Source organism: Canis lupus, chromosome 3 (genome assembly GCF_011100685.1).
Source record: "Canis lupus familiaris isolate Mischka breed German Shepherd chromosome 3, alternate assembly UU_Cfam_GSD_1.0, whole genome shotgun sequence".
In the NCBI taxonomy this organism is placed as follows: domain Eukaryota; kingdom Metazoa; phylum Chordata; class Mammalia; order Carnivora; family Canidae; genus Canis; species Canis lupus.
In genome coordinates, this window is record NC_049224.1 from 74,756,814 (window position 1) to 74,773,372 (window position 16,559).

Below are 16,559 nucleotides of genomic sequence, written 5' to 3' on the forward strand. Positions count from 1 at the left end.
AATAATTTTAAAGCCATGGAAAATCCACTGGAGTCGATATTCTTCACAAAGTGGAGGGGAAAAAGCTCCTCTATTAATCTTTACAATCTGTGAAAAATCATCTTTAATCCATTATTGACACCTACTGAGTACGAATGTACTTGATTTATCTACTCTCTATGAATTCAGCCATTCCCTGAAATACACTTGTTCAGAAGAAAAGAATTGGACTTTTGAGACATTTTCTTTCCTAGTCCTACTTCGGCTTGAAAGCACTGAGGGGGACCAAGTGACCTGGGTGACGGCACCGCGGCCTGGGAAGAGAGCAGGACCCTGTGCACCACCTGCACAGCTGCACAGTTGGATATGCTTGAAAATTAGGCATTTCATAAGGTCATAAATTAAAGAATGGCTCTGAAGTGTCATGAGCCCTCTCACAAAAGGGTTCATAGGACCACATGTTTCTCTGGCACCAAGTTGTCTCAGCGTGCTCAAAGTCAGCTCACGTGCAGTGGTGTCAGCCTCCTGCGACATTTCCACGGCTATCACGGATTTCTGTTCTTCAAGTCCTCTGTGCTCTGCACTTTTTTCCTCTGTATTAAGCATTTATTTACAAAAACACTGATTATGTATGCTTTAACAACGAAGTAATCATGTACCATTAATTTGTCTTATGAAGATCTGCCAGTGGAGAGTTCTTCAGAAATAAATTATCCTCCAGAAAAACTGTACAAAGGAACGTGATTAACCTTTCTATTTACCTTTTCTATTTCTTTTCTTTCTATTTACCTAAGCCACCTTTTTCTTCATGCTCTTTTTGAAAGGTATGATTTCAAACGCATTAGCTGGCAGTGCTACCTAGAAAGAACTGGGTTTATAAAATGCTTTACAGAACCAAGAATGGTCATTGAAAATAATACAGCAAAACCTCTCAAGCCATTAGAAGAGCTCCGTGTCAAATTTGTATCCAAGGAAGAGCCGCACTCACGATGATGGAGGACAAAGTAAGAGCTGGCTTTTCACAACCAGTGTCATTTCCTTTTAGTCTTTAAGCCAATTGACTAACAGAGCCTTCTAGAACAACACATAGAGGCCCCAAGGTATTAACTGCATGCATTAAAAAAAAAAAAAAAAAAAAAACTTGTGTCACTTTTCTCTAAAGTCTCTTTTCCATAACGTATTGGATGGATGTCTAAAAAGTTACATGAATGGGATCCCTGGGTGGCACAGCGGTTTGGCGTCTGCCTTTGGCCCGGGGCGCGATCCTGGAGACCCGGGATCGAATCCCACGTCGGGCTCCCGGTGCATGGAGCCTGCTTCTCCCTCTGCCTGTGTCTCTGCCTCTCTGTCTCTCTCTGTGTGGCTATCATGAATAAATAAATAAAATCTTTAAAATAAATAAATAAATAAATAAATAAATAATAAAAAATAAAAATAAAAAATAAAAAGTTACATGAAGATGGCGTCCAGGCCCAAGTGGCACGCGGTGGGCAGCGGGGCCCCACAGCCCCCGGGCGGCCCGGCCGTGCACGCCGAGGAGGAAGAGGAAGACGGAGTGGAAGATGAGGACGAAGACGAGGGAGAGAGCGACGAAGACGAGGATGGAGACGACGAGAGCGTCGACGAGGAAGTGAATGTTGAATTTGAAGCTTATTCCATCTCCGACAAGGATCATGACGGAATTAAGAAATTATTGCAACAGCTTTTCCTAAAGGCTCCTGTGAACACTGCAGAACTAAGTGATCTCTCAATTCAACAAAACCATATTGGGAGTGTGATAAAGCAGACGGATGTTTCAGAAGACAGCGATGACGATGTGGATGAAGATGAGATTTTTGGGTTCATAAGTCTTTTAAATTTAACTGAAAGAAAGGGAACCCGGTGTGCTGAACAAATTAAAGAGGTGATCCTGAGCTCCTGTGAGAAGAACTGTGGAAAGAGTTTGGTGGAACAGCTGGATACACTTTTAAACGACAACTCCAAGCCTGTGGGCTTTCTCCTCAGCGAGAGGTTCGTTAACGTCCCTCCTCAGATTGCGCTGCCCATGCACCAGCAGCTCCAGAAAGAACTAGCAGAGGCACACAAAACTAACAAGCCGTGTGGGAAGTGTTACTTCTACCTTCTGATTAGCAAGACGTTTGTGGAAGCTGGAAAAAATTCCAAAAAGAAAGGGAGCAACCAAGAAGAGAAAGAGGAGTTAATGTTTGCAAATGCAGAGGAAGAATTTTTCTATGAGAAGGCCATCCTGAAGTTCAGCTACTCGGTGCAGGAAGAGAGCGACACTCGTCTGGGAGGCAGGTGGTCCTGTGAGGACACCCCATGAAGCCCTTGTGAACCGTGATGTTGATTCCAGGTGACCGGATGAACGAAATCATGGACAGACTGAAAGAGCACCTCTCCATGTGACCCATTTCCCATGGACAGTTGTTTGTGATTTTGTGTTTGTAAAATTACCAGAAAACAGCTCTCAGATTTACTGAAAAACTCACGACTTTATTCAGAGTAAGGTCCTCTACAAAAGAGTAGGGTTCTGTCCCCTGTGTCTGTGACACATTTACAAAATAGTTTTAAAAAAAAAAAAATTTGGTCAAATTATGAATGATTAAAAGCTTTTCCAATAAGAAGGAAAACATGAAGTCGTAATTTAAAGAACTCAATAAAAACTTCTATTTTTTTATTTAAAAAAAATAAAAAATAAATAAAAAGTTACATGAATCAAAGAGAATCTCAGAATCACATCCATTAGGAATTTCTCATTGCTGAAGAACACTTTAATACCTATGCTGATTTATCACACTGTTTTGAGATGGCTACACAGTGCTATCTAAATAAAAAATAAAACTCACATTAGGAGAGGAAAGATGTGCATCTCCTAAGCTTGCTGCAAAGACATTCCCCAAAGTGGCTTGACGGCACAAGACCAGCAAGCAGACCGGCATCACATGCAAAGGCCCCAGCCTCCACTGTAAATGCGTTAACACAAATTATCCGTCCATTTATCAATCCCAAGTACAAATCACACTAAGTTCTTCTGACTACTGTGCACTCAGAACTCTAAAGATCCTTTAAGAATCTTAAAGTAGCCTGTCTCAAGTCAATTCAGAAGAAAACAGGAAAATTTAAAGGCAACTGGAAATTGTGAAGGTTACATTCTAAGCTACTTACGAAATTTTTAAAAAACCTTCCTGTGCTTTTTCTCTGAACATGTGTCAGTCCTGCCAGAAAACAGACCCTGCACCCAGTGAGGAGGCAGAGAGAACTTGCGATCCAGGGCTGCTGGCCTTCTTGGTTTGGTTAGTGCCTCCTCCGAAGGACCCCTGCTGCTCTTCCCCCACCCCCCACCCCCCCCCAAAAAAAGATACGTATTCTTTGTCCTAATATGCTTTCCTCCCTACAGAAGTGCCAGGAAACCACAGAAAACGCCCCATGGCTAAAGCAGACGTGAAATTTGTGATGAGCTCATTAAGGATTCCTAATGAGCACACTACGGGCATGCCAGCACACGCAGCATGGTTTCCCCGAGATACGGTGCATCTACGTGCAAGAGCCAATTTCCAGGTTTAACACAGAAAACCGACGAGCCCGGCCTCAGTTTTGCAGTTTTGTTTTTACACTTAGGCTTGACAGACGGTTCTACGTAGATAACATCATCCCAACTCACTTCCAACACTGAGGAAGAAAGGCAGGAACGATTACTGACCAGATTACTGACCAAGTTCACGTACAAAATGCGGTCTCTGCCCACCCCCACACTTTGGGGCTGCAACCCAGGGCAGGAAGGGGCTGGAAGACGCCTCCTGCAGAGCAGAGCAGTGCTTGGGGACCAAAATCCACGCCTTCCGTCTCCTGGGCTGAGGGATCTTTCCACTCTGCAATTTCCTTTCTCTCGTTCCAAACTAGTGTTTTGGGTTTTGTTTTGTTTTGAAGATTTTATTTATTTATTCATGAGAGACACACAGAGAGAGGCAGAGACACAGGCAGAGGGAGAGGCAGGCTCCCCGCAGGGAGCCCGATGTGGGACTCCATCTGAGGACCCCAGGATCATGCCCTGGGCCAAAGGCAGCTGCTCAACCACTGAGCCATCCAGGCGTCCCCCAAACTAGTTTTTAAAAGGGGAGTCCTAGGGACACCTGGGTGGCTCAGCGGTTGAGCATCTGCTTTCAGCCCAGGGCGCGATCCTGGGATCCCGGGATCGAGTCCCATGTCAGGCTCCCTGCATGGAGCCTGCTTCTCTCTCTGCTGTGTTTCTGTCTCTCTCCGTGTCTCTCATGAAAAAATAAATAAAAATCTTTAAAAAAAAAAAGGGGGGGGGGGGGAGTCCTATTCTGGGTTGGTCATGTTCACCTGGTGTGAGCCTGCCATCTGACCCGGCCCCTACCCTGGGGCTGTTAAGCGTAAACCAAGAAGAACTCGGAGCCGTGAGAGCTCTGGTGTGCTATCTTTCATACATACCTCTATCTCAGGAGAGGTGAGAGGTAAGCTGCTCACCTCTGCCTGCAGTCTACAAATCAGAGACCAGTACTTTACCTGAACCTCCTCAAAAATAGTTGCTTGCTCCTGATTGGTTAATGTTGTCAGGTGCTTCTGGAGTTCTAGTTTGGTTTTGGAAGAATTCATTCCTATTAAAAAAGAGAGAGAGAGAGAGAGAGAGACATGAGAACACTCCATGGAGAAGTCACAGGGCAGAGTAAAACCTCCGTCCCCGTGCTTCTTACATCCTTACCCACCTCCCTCAGGCTTCCGATGTTTACGGACGTTCTTCTCAGTGCTAATGTTCATGATGGCAATGATGACAACTGACATTTTTTAGTTGAGCCCTTGTGTGCTGGGCACGGTCTTAAAAACCCTGGGCCTGCCTCATTTAACACTGAGAACAATCAGTGAAGGGGATTTAGTTATCCCCATTTTACAGTTAAGGAAACCGGGGACCCAGAAAGCTGACGTGCTCTCCAAAGACCAGCACGTGGGACCCCACCTCGGTCTGCACGATGCCGAATTGCTTTTTTCTCCACCACTCCATGTTAAAACACCTCGCACAGTCAGAACACTGACCTCAGAAAACAGATTCTCATGAGTATTTATATATATGTATACTTGACAACTACTGCTCAATTTGAAATATGTTTCTCTTCCATGGGAGGCTCCTTCACATAAAACGGATTCGTGTGGCTAACAATGTTCGTTTTATCACCCCTTGCCTATTAACAGTCAGAAGCCCATCTAATGACCATTGCAGAGGATTGCAAGGAAAAGTTATGAAGTCACACTCTTCGTGCCAATGAGAATCTGATAACTTTGGAAAGTTCTTTCCCCACGCAAATACGGCTTAGATCCTGTTTTGCCTTTTCCTGGTGCCCGAGATAAATGTTGCACATGCTGAGAAGATTGAGAACGAAAGGATCTGCTGACCTAACTACCGTGGGAAAACTGCGGCTGAGGACTTTTATTCCAAGGGCAGCCCTCACCTCACCCACCTGCTGCAACTCCCTGCCCCTCCTCCCAAGGCTGAGCCACTGGGCAGGTGCTCGGCCAAGGCTCTGCCCCAGAGAACAGTGTGAGTGCATCTACACGGCTAAGGATGGCGGGGAGGGGACACCTCTGAAGTCTGGACCCGGGACTTGGAAATCAAGCCTGTGTGTTACGGAGGTGTCTGCTGAGGTCTAGAGAAACCAGGCAGGAGACTAGTCAAGTCAGGAGGCCAATCAGTAGCCAAGCCTGCCCCGGAGCTGCCACCCCTCCACCCCGGCTGGATGCAGAGCCCCCATCCTGCTCACATCTCTGGTGGAAGCTGTTGTCCCTCAAACTGCAGGGGCCTTCTCAGCTTCCAAGACACCCTTCCTCCCAGCAGCAAACCACCCTCCACCCCTGCTCCCCCACTTATGTTTTGCCAAGAAGGTCCTATAAAAATAAAAGCCAATACTTCTTAAGTGATCGCTATGGCGCTACACTCAATGCTATGTGCATCGTCTCAATCCGCAAAAAAATCCCTGAAGTGGGCACCATGTTTAGGAATCCCAATGTATAAATGAAGAGGCACGGGCAAAGTCTAGTATTTTGTCCCAGGCCGTTGACTAAGTAAGGGACAGACATGTCCATTTACCTCCACAGACAACCCTTAAACTCTCCACTGCCTCCCTCAGCCCAGAGTCAAGTCGCCTGACCCACGGGGGGAGGAGGGGTGTTCAGGTACTCTTCTGGCAAGCTGGCCGCTCATACAAGCCAGGGAAACAGAGAGATGGTTTTACTGCACTAACTACTTAAATGGTGAGTCAAAACAGTGTTTAAATTTGCGAGTAAAATACACTATCATCATTAACCAAGAGCCCTCTCCACGGGTCTCCTACACAATGTAATCAGCATCCTATTTTGGACATCTGGGTAATTCTTTGATGAGACACTCACGTGTGGAGAGAACCCCCGAGCTCTAAGAAAATTTCAACCTATTATACAACAGACTAATTGTATAACAGGCAAATTACACAATAGACTATACCCTTCTGACAATCAGGCCACAGTACAGACTCTTCTTCATATTCAGGGGGCCTGAAGAGATTCTTTGACAAGTTTTATCCCTGCCCTCAGGATGCCTCAGCTCATCAGGTCCCTCTTGCCACACCTCACACTGGGGGGTGAGGTATCTGACCCCCCCTGCCCAATGCCCCTGTGCCTGGCTCTCCTGTCCAGGTTACAGTGAGCCTTCCACATGGCTTCTCAACACGTCAGCCACTCCTGGCCGGTTTCTACAGCAAGAAGGTGGAACCCCCGCCTCCACATGTGATGCCGAACCAAAGGCTTACAGGGAGAAAGGGACGCGAGGAAGAGAAAGAGGTAACCACAGTCAAGGGCATTCCAAAACCCTAATCCCTCCAGCCCAGCTGTTACAGAGGCCACCTTCACACAGCTGGAGCAGAAAAGGCTCTTATTTAAGGGAGGGCTGACAAACGGCTTTGCTTTGCCAGAGACTCAGGTCAACTTCTTCTCCTTTTTAGTGAACATACAATTCATTCTAGTAATTCCCCAAATGCTCTGCTCAACTTTAAAATAAGCAAAATGCTGGGACGCCTGGGTGGCTCAGGGGTTGAACATCTGCCTTTGGCTCAGCTCATGATCCTGGGGTCCTGGGATCAAGTCCCGCATCGGGCTCCCTGCACGGAGCCTGCTTCTCCCTCTGCCTGTGTCTCTGCCCCTCTCTCTGTGTCTCTCATGAATTAAAAAAAAAAAAAAAAAAAAAAACTTTAAAAGAAATAAAATAATCAAAATGATAACTAAGCACTACTAGGAGTTGTTCAGAGTTCCAATCCAGCCCTGAACACAGCTGCACCTCTTACATGTTGTGAGTGGCGCATCTAAGGTGATCGGTGGGGACAGTGTATATATCCTTTTATATAAATCCTGGAGCACAAGCTGACTATATCAATTGACTTAAGAAAACAGTCTTTGCGTCTTTCTTTCTATGGCTATGTCACTGGTCCTCTCCCCAGTGTATGGAGTTCCTGGCCAGAGTCTCACTTCCTATTAGAGCAACTCTTATGGGAATACACCATAGGCTTTAATAAGTTGCTTCATTCTGGGCAGCCCGGGTGGCTCAGTAGTTTAGCGCCACCTTCGGCCCAGGGCGTGATCCTGGAGACCCGGGATCGAGTCCCACGTCGGGCTCCCTGCACGGAGCTTGCTTCTCCCTCTGCCTGTGTCTCTGCCATTCTCTCTCTCTCTCTCTGTGTGTGTGTGTCTCATGAATAAATAAATCTTTAAAAAAATAAACTGCTTCATTCTACTTACTAGGAATGCATTATAGCAAAAAGCCAAGGCCTCAAAGTGTTCGTAAACTAGCATTTCCCCAACTAAGGATGCCTGTACTGTGTGCCCTCTGTACTTAAGAAATGCTTCTCATCAGGACAGCAGTATACCAGCCTTCTAACTGTGCCATCAAGAATGTTTTTACAAAAAAAAAAAAAAAAAAAAAGAATGTTTTTACATTAGCAGAGCTTTCTGCTCTGCTTGGGTTTTATCGGGTAAAAAGACGTATTAAATAATAATTCCAATACTACAGCAGCAAAATCCCTTCCTTGACTGAACTTCTCAGCTCTAACTTTCTGAAAGCTAAGCCAGACCACAGAAGATTTATCAAGTAGAACTCTGGAATCCTTCCAGTCCCTGCAGATCACAGTCTGCTTTATCTTCAAGGCCAACATTGTTGTTGGCTTCTTAATAAGCTCTTAAGGGACATTTCTGTCATTGTTTCCCTTAACTTGACAACCACTAACAGAAGGGTTAGTGATCCTTTCCGATGAGATCTCTAGGTAAAGCTCAACTTTTCTCCTTCCCAGCTATATTTTGTATAATGTCAGCAAACAGTAACAACTAGGGAAGCAGAGCTGAAAATATTAATCATTTTGGTTCATTTTAAAGAGCACTATAATGCCAGCAAATGAACTTTTGAAACTTAAGATGGTAATTGTCAATTTAGCTCATTTAAAAAGGGAAATCAGATATCACTGCACACCCTTAGGATGGTTATAAGAAAGAGAAGAAGAAGAAAGAAGAAGAAGAAAAATTAAGAAAGAAAGTAACACATGTTGGCAAGGATGTAGAGAAACAGGAACCCTTGTGCACTGCTAATGGGAATCTATAATGGTGTAGCCACTGTGGAAAATATAATGGCAGTCCCTCAAAAAATTAAACACATAATTACCATATGATCCAGCAATTCACTTCTGGGTATATTCTCAAAAGAACTGAAAGCAGGAACATGAACAGGTATTATACACCAACTTCACACCAACATCATTCGCAACAGCCAAAAGGTAGAAACAATTCAAATGTCTATGCGTAGATGACTAGATAAATGCGATATGAACACACAATGGGATGCCAGTCAGCCTTAAAACAGAACAAAACGGATGCTACAACATGAATGAACCTAGATGTTATGCTAAATAAGCCGGTCACAAAAGAACAAAAACTGCACGACTCCACTTAGATGAGGTACCTGCAGCCCCTCACACGAGCAGGGACAGAAGTAGAATGGTGGTTGCCAAGAGCCGGGGCAGGGGGGCTGGGGAGTTAGGGTTTAATTAGTTTCCATTCGGAAAGATTAAAAAGCTCCAGAGATGGATGGCGGTGATGGCCTCAAAACAACATGAATGGACTTCAATTTTATGGGCAATTTTATATGATGTGTACTTTTACCACAATTATGAAAAAAGGGAGATGAAATCTAAATAGTATAGGGTTTTTTTTGCTACCCAAGTTGAGCTTATTAGAAGTATTCTAGAGTCATGGAAAATGATCAAATCTGTTTTGTTTTTTTAACAGTAACATGGGTTGCTTCAATCCTGTGACTCCCCTCATAATCACACACAGTTTTTAAAATCCTCCTATAAATGGAAAAAAATGAAAAACCGAAGTGAGAGGAGGGATGAACCCCTTCAATGCTGGGTTCCCTTGGAGGATCACTGTAGCGGGTTTACCCTGGTTCTCTTCCCCTTGCCCCGCCTCCACTGCAGGCCCAGAAATGAAGCATCTGTCTTCCCACCTGAGGAAAGTCCTCACCCTCATTCAGGAGGGGTCTCTTCCTTTTCCTTCTCATCCACTGGGCCCCTGTGGCTCTGGATTCGCTCAAACCTCCCCAACTGTGCAAAGCCAGGTCAGCTGGCTCTTCCCCCAGCACAGCCTTCTTCTTGGGGGGCAGGGGGTAGTTTTGGGGACAGGTAACAGGGAGGGCTTTCCTACCCGGGCAGACTCCTGGACTCACACTAGTTTACCCTTAGACTTCACAAGTCTTTGACTTATTATCCCTAAAGCGTACAAATAAACAATCCCCTCTCCTCCCACACGTTAAAGACAGCAGAGCACAGTGCCTGGCTCATCTTCAGGGCTCAGTATTAGCTGCAAATGATAACACTTGCCACAATTTCTCCCTACACCACATTTCCAGAAACTACAGTCGACACTTTTTCCCTCTTACTCCTTCCCCATGACTCAGACACAACCCGTCGGTGCCACCTTCAGCTCCGTGAACCTGGTTCTGGCAGGGGTTACCAACGACCGTGCAACTGAAACAGCTGGTGGAGGTTCTGTGGCCTTACCTTACCAGATCTCTTCAAGGCAGCAAAGGGGGCTGACCTGACCATTCACAACCTGGATATATGCTAGGCGGCTGGATTTGTAGCTTCTATTTCTCTCCACCAAGACCCCTGGAGGGGTGATGGTCTATGGGGACATGGATGTTTATCTTCAAATCCTGAGCGCCTAGCACAACAGCTCGGCAACATACAGAAGACACCCCACACCCCGCCCCGCGTGCTGAAAGTTCACCTGTGATCCCTGTAACTAACGGGAGCTTCTGTTTGGCAGAAGCTTTCAAGGAAGGCAGACAGCCTGAGGTTTTTCTGGGCCCTTTACCTCCAAGCCCTTTAACTCCCGCAGTGCTAAGCCTGGAAGGGGGCCCCTACTCACCTTCTATCCGCTCGCAGAGCTTATGCAGGCCCTGTAGGGGGCAGCCCTCGCACAGCTGGGCAGGTGCCTTAGCCGTCTGCTGCACCGCAGCCACGGTGAAAGCCTGCTTCAGGGTCATCATAATTTCATCAACCTATGGGAGAGAAGACACATGGTAGCCAGCAAAAAGCCCGGAGATTTCAGGACTCTGCAAAGACTTAGGATTTTGAGGTTTGGGGGGGGGGGGGGACTATTAATCACCTGCTGACAGATAATAATCACCGTAATAACTGCTAGGATTACAATCTGAGAAACACTACCTAGATGCTCAAAGTTCGTAAAGGACAGAAGGTAAGAATTAAAAACACAAATTCAACACTGATGAAAAAGCCAACTCCTCCGGCTCAAACGTTCAAAATGACATTTTTTTCATGCTAAGCCATAGAGGTGGAATGGAGCAGCTTCCTCAAAAACAATGAAAATTGAAGACACATAAACAAGTCTTGCATGTGCACTACCTAGTTATTAAACAGTCATGACTGATAACTACAGCCAAATAGCCACACGTCGATGAAGTTCTATGGTTTGCCGAGGAAAGGAAAATTAGGCTGAAATTGCACGTAAATTAGTTTTCCAGGTAAGAACTGCTTAGTCTGGGGGCAGCCCGGGTGGCTCAGCGGTTTAGCGCCACCTTCAGCCAAGGGCCTGATCCTGGAGACCTGGGATCGAGTCCCACGGCGGCCTCCCTGCATGGCGCCTGCTTCTCCCTCTGCCTGTGTCTCTGCCTCTCTCTCTCTCATGAATAAATAAAATCTTTTAAAAAAAAAAAAAAAAAGGACTGCTTAGTCTCGCTTACCAGAGCTTCATTTGTGCACTGAAACACGTAACAGACGAAATGAAAGCCTCCACCCCCTGAAGACTCTCGGCAGATGAACCCAAAGTGGTCCACATGTCTAATACCCTGTTGAAGGTGGGAGAGACAGGAAGGAACATTGAGCTATATCCCAAAGAGGCACAAGCACCAGAAGGCAACAAGACTTACACAGCGTGGTCTTCTCGAACACTATAAAGTCACTTCCCAGATTTTTTTGAAGCACAGCTGATACCCAGGTTGCAGGAGTTTCAGGTGTACAACACAGTGCTCTGACAAGACTATATGTTATCCTGTGCTCCCCCCAAGTGTAGCTCCCATCTGTCCCCATACCATGCTACTGTGATACCATCGACTGTAGTTTCTGTGCTGTAGCCTTTCGTCCCTGTGACTTACGCATCCCACACCTGGAAGCCTGCACCTCCCACCCCTGTCCCCTCTGGCAATCGTCAGTTTGTTCTCTGTATATTTGGGTCGGTCTCTGCTTCTTCATCTTTGTTTTTTAGATTACACACGAGTGAAATAGTGCAGTATCCGTCTTCCTTGAACTTATTTCATTTAGCATAATGCCCCTTAGGTCCATCCACATGTTCCCAAATGGCAAGATCTCTATCCTTTTTTACGGCTGAGTAATACTCCATTGTGTATATAGACGCACATCTTCTTGAGCCATTCATTTACGGATACCTGGATTGCTTCCACATCTTAGCTATTGTAAATAAAGCTGCAATAAAAACAGGGATGCACAGATCTTTTTGAATTAGTGTTTCTGTTTTCTTTGGGTAAATACCCAGTGGTGGAATTACTAGACCATATGGTAGTTCTATTTTTAATGTTTTGAGGAACCTCCATACTGTTCTCCACAGGGGCTGCACCAGTTTGTGTTCCCACCAGCAGTGTACCAAGGGTTCCTTTCTCTACACATCCTTGCCAGGGACCCCTCACTGTGATTTTGATTTGTATTTCCCTGGTAAGTGATGTTGAGCATCTTTTCATGTGTCTGTTGGCCATCTATATAGCTTCTTAGGAAAAATGTCTATTCAGGTCCTCTGCCCATTTTTTAATTACATTATCTGGCTTTTTGGTGTTGAGTTGTGTAAGTTCTTTACATAATTTTGGATACTAACCCCTCATGAGATATACCATTTGCAAATATCTTTTCCCATTCAGTAAGCCACCTTTTCTTTTTGTTGGTTTCCTTCTCCGTGCAAAAGCCTTTTATTTTGTTTTAATCCCAATAGTTTATTTTTACTTTTGTTTCCCTTGCCTGAGGAGATATCTGGAAAATTCTACCTGAGCCAATGTCAAAGAGATTACTGTGTTTTCTTTGAGGAGTTTTACAGTTTCATGTCTCACATATTTAGATCTTTAATCGATTTTGAGTTTATATCTGTGTACAATGTAAACAAGTGGTCCAATGTCATTCTTTTGCATGTAGCTGTCCACAGTTTTCCCAGCAGCACTGTTGAAGCGATATGGTCTTTTCCCCACTGTACACTCTTGCCCCCTTTGTCATAGAGTAACTGGCCATACAGTGATGGGTTTATTTCTGGGCTTTCTATATTGTTTCACTAATCTATGTGTGTACCATACTGTTTTGAATACTACAACTCTGTAGTATATACTGCAATCTTGGATTCCAATAACTGCAGTTTTGTTGTTCTCAAGATCGCTTTGGCTATTTGTGGTCTTTTGTGGTTCCACACAATTTCCTCAGATATTTTAAATATCTACAAACATCTCTCAAATACGAAGATTAACAATGTTCTACTAAAATATTATTCTTATTATTCCCATAATACAAGAACAACTAATGTTTTTAATGTTCATTTTAGTACTAAAAGGAAGTGTAGAAAAGTGGACAGAGAAAAATGAGAACTTTCCCGAAGTACTAAATAAAAAACTACATTGAAAATCGAAAGTAGACAAAAGATTAATGAACTACAACTATACACACACATACTCACACACATGCAAACACTCACAGACACACAGGTTAAAAAAAAAAGATTTAAAATATACTTGTACTCCTGCGAGAACAAACAGGTTAAGTACAAAAAGATTTCAAACATATTTGTACTCCTACAAGAACAAACAGGTAAGTACTGAAGTACACTAGTATGAAGAATAAGTCAAGAACTATACACATAAAGTGCAGAGAAGTTTTTAAATGTAAGATATGAAGGCCAAGGCCATACACCATAGTTTCCTATGAGCTCTTTTGAATAAATATGTAAACTTGTTTTGAAAGTATCAACTAAGGGGCGCCTGGATGACTCAGTGGTTGAGCGTCTGCCTTCAGCTCAGGTTGTGATGATCTCTGGTCCTGAGATCGAGTCCCACATTGGGCTCCCCACAGGGAGCCTGCTTCTCCCTCTGCCCATGTCTCTGCCTCTCTGTGTCTCTTATGAATAAATAAATAAAATCTTTAAAAAAAAAGGGGGGGGGGATCCCTGAGTGGCGCAGCGGTTTAGCGCCTGCCTTTGGCCCAGGGGACAATCCTGGAGACCCGGGATCGAATCCCACGTCAGACTCCCAGTGCATGGAGCCTGCTTCTCCCTCTGCCTATGTCTCTGCCCCTCTCTCTCTCTCATAAAAAAAAAAAAAAAGGAAGAAAAGTATCAACTAAGAGGCACCTTAATACAAATAAGACATAGCCCATAAATATTAATACTGAGTGTCTCCAGAAAGCACCAGCATGCAGAGATACAAGTGCTAATAACTAGAAATCTGAGTCATCATGTATGCTTGTAAGCTGCACAGTTTAGGATATAATAAAACTGTTACATGAAGGAGCAAACCTTAAACATTAACATTTCCATAGAAATAGCAGCAAATCGAGACTAAGTTTTGCAGATAATTTCACTTTCAGGCTGAACATTTTCCAGTAAACGGGCAATCACGAACATATCCTGGCATCTCAATCCATGCTCTCCCACAGCAAGATAAGCACATGCTAGATGTTAGTTCTCTGGGGAACAGGATTTGGAAAAATTTATTTTGTAAGTGGTTCCCTATTCAACTATAAAAAGGAACATTCTTTCACATTTTGGGAAAAGGATTCAAAAGGGATTTTTTTTTTATGTAGATCATGTTATAAATCAACAATGAGATTTTCATTTTATCTTACTAATTATGAGAAAATGGAAGCAAGGAAATAAGAAGCCAGGGTTTTAAAATATAGCCAAACAATAACTTTAAGTAATCTACTATTTGCTAGGAAGACCCTGAGTACAATGGACATAGCTCATTGTAACGGATTTTCCAAAATCTCTCTATGAAACGTACCTTGGGAGATTATCAAGAAACAGAGGCAGACACTGTATTCTGAAGAAAACATCCTTAAAGATAATCACTATTTTAAGGAAGAAGAAATAATGACTCTTATCCAAAAAGAAAATAAGAATTTTTATAAAGTAAAAATGAGAATCTATTTAAAAATATTTGTGTACATATGAATGTATATATAAGACAGGCACACAGACACACACGTATACATCTGGAATTTGTGACTACAGAACTTTACCACCAATAATTGAAGAGAAAGGTAGCTTTACGTTCTCCAGTAGATTATGGTTGCTCACAGCGAATTTCTTAATTTCAAAATTTTATGTGTATTTTGCCTTACTATACCAAATCAAAGGAAAAATGCAAGATAGTAAATCAAGTGTAGCTAGAAGGCATGCATCTTGTGACCTTTTAGCACTTGTGCTGAATGACAGAAGAATTCATTAAAAATTCATATGCAAATGAGCCAATAACCCATCTCCATTTACCTGAGAGCAAAAGGATATCTCCTTAAAATTTTTCTCCAATGCTATTTTTTTGGTGTCAGGGCTGATGAGGTAAACTTCAGACTGGCCAATCTTAAAAGACAAAAAAAGAAACTATTTTTCATGAAAGCCGAATTCAAACTTATACAAACATTCTCATTTTGGGTTTTTTTTTTTTTTTTGGTTTTTTTTTTAACATTCTCATTTTGTGACCCATGTAAATATAAAATAAAAGGGGCAAACTCCTATAAAATTCTGACTATTCCACTGTGGAGAATCACCTCTAGAGGTTTTCTGTTGACCCTCTGGATTTCAGGTAGCACAGGACACCTGCTAGTACATTCACCTACATAAGACAGCAGTCAGTTGTCTTTGAGATCAAAGAACCAAAGATCCAAAAGTTAGCAATGAAACCACAGATGCCACATCTCCCCTTTATAAGGAAGTGAGGTTTCTTTGAATGTAAAGCTTCCAGAAAATTAAAGCTGCCCTTCTGAAACTTCTAAAACACTTTCTATTAACCATTTTACTGAAAAGTTTTTTTTTTTTAATTATTGTTAAAATAACCTGCCATTTGTTGAGTACTCAACTATGTGTTAGGCAACTATGTGTTAGGCGGTCAAATACTACTCACTTGACTTCTTAAAGTTAGAGCTTTAGCATAACTTAACACTGCCTTATAGCCTTGGGTCAGCATATTAAACTCCATTATAGCAGAGGACTATGTTGCAACAGCCCATCCCTCCCCTCAGGGCCTTCTCACCTGCTGCTCCCTGAACCCAGGATACTCCAACTAGAAGAATATCTAGTTGTCCACACTGAACCTCTCTGCTCCGTGAAAATCACTTCCTCCAAGAAGCCTTCCCAGAATCCCCCCAGATGGTTCACAGCATCTTCTACTTCTCCCTTGTGGCACTGACCACAAGTGTAACGAGACAATTACTTGTACACTCAGTCCCTCTTACTGGAATCTAAATTCCACGTGGGCTGAGACATGCCTGTCTTGTTCGCTGCTGTTATTTCTAGCATGCTGCAGGGGTACCCTGTACACAGCAGTCACACATTAAGTATTTGGACATACATGTGCAGAGCAGCTTTCACGATGGCACCAAGAGTTTTTTCTTTTTAAATACAGATCACAGACTAAAGCACAAGCCTGAGTGCCGACACAGAGCTCTTTATAGTACAGTAGGTCAATGACGAAGAGAGGAAGAAAACAGCCCTATTTACCCACTGACACATCATCTTCGTCTCAAACCTGCTTACATCCAACAACATCTTAACCTAAGTAACACTTCTCTTACTCACCAGCCATCTCACTGCCCCGAGTCAGGCACCAGAACATTACATTCATGGTAATTTTGCTCTCTCTAGGATACCGATCATGACATTCTAGAAGGGGGTCGAAGAACAATCAGTTCCCCATATCACAGAAGGCCGGCTCCCTGCTGGGAGGGCCCGGGGTCCCAGCAGCTCAGATCCAGGGGACTCCCAAGGAG

General features: G+C 43.7%; 2 protein-coding genes across 8 annotated transcripts in view; one reads left to right on the top strand and one right to left on the bottom strand.

Moving 5' to 3' along the window:
* The window catches only part of TBC1D1 (TBC1 domain family member 1), a 238,846-nt gene that overhangs the window by 106,195 nt on the left and 116,092 nt on the right, over nucleotides 1-16,559 (bottom strand). For 6 of the 7 annotated variants that reach the window (XM_038533498.1, XM_038533496.1, XM_038533495.1 and 3 more), the window contains 4 exons: nucleotides 15,064-15,153; nucleotides 11,273-11,377; nucleotides 10,438-10,570; nucleotides 4,507-4,598 (listed from right to left, as the gene is read on the bottom strand). In XM_038533498.1, coding sequence (XP_038389426.1) covers nucleotides 4,507-4,598; nucleotides 10,438-10,570; nucleotides 11,273-11,377; nucleotides 15,064-15,153 — 420 coding nt within the window. Of the gene's footprint in view, nucleotides 1-4,506; nucleotides 4,599-10,437; nucleotides 10,571-11,272; nucleotides 11,378-15,063; nucleotides 15,154-16,368; nucleotides 16,425-16,559 lie in introns of those variants that run through there. The other variant, XM_038533501.1, reaches the window with a different exon arrangement.
* On the top strand, nucleotides 1,439-2,317 carry LOC100688306 (BRCA2 and CDKN1A-interacting protein-like). The gene has a single exon (XM_038533504.1). The coding sequence runs from the start codon at nucleotides 1,439-1,441 to the stop codon at nucleotides 2,300-2,302; it is 864 nt and encodes a 287-aa protein (XP_038389432.1). The 3' UTR covers nucleotides 2,303-2,317.

Excerpts from the sequence above, each read along its gene's own strand:
- LOC100688306 (XM_038533504.1), top strand. The coding sequence starts at position 1,439 with ATGGCGTCCAGGCCCAAGTGGCACGCGGTGGGCAGCGGGGCCCCACAG.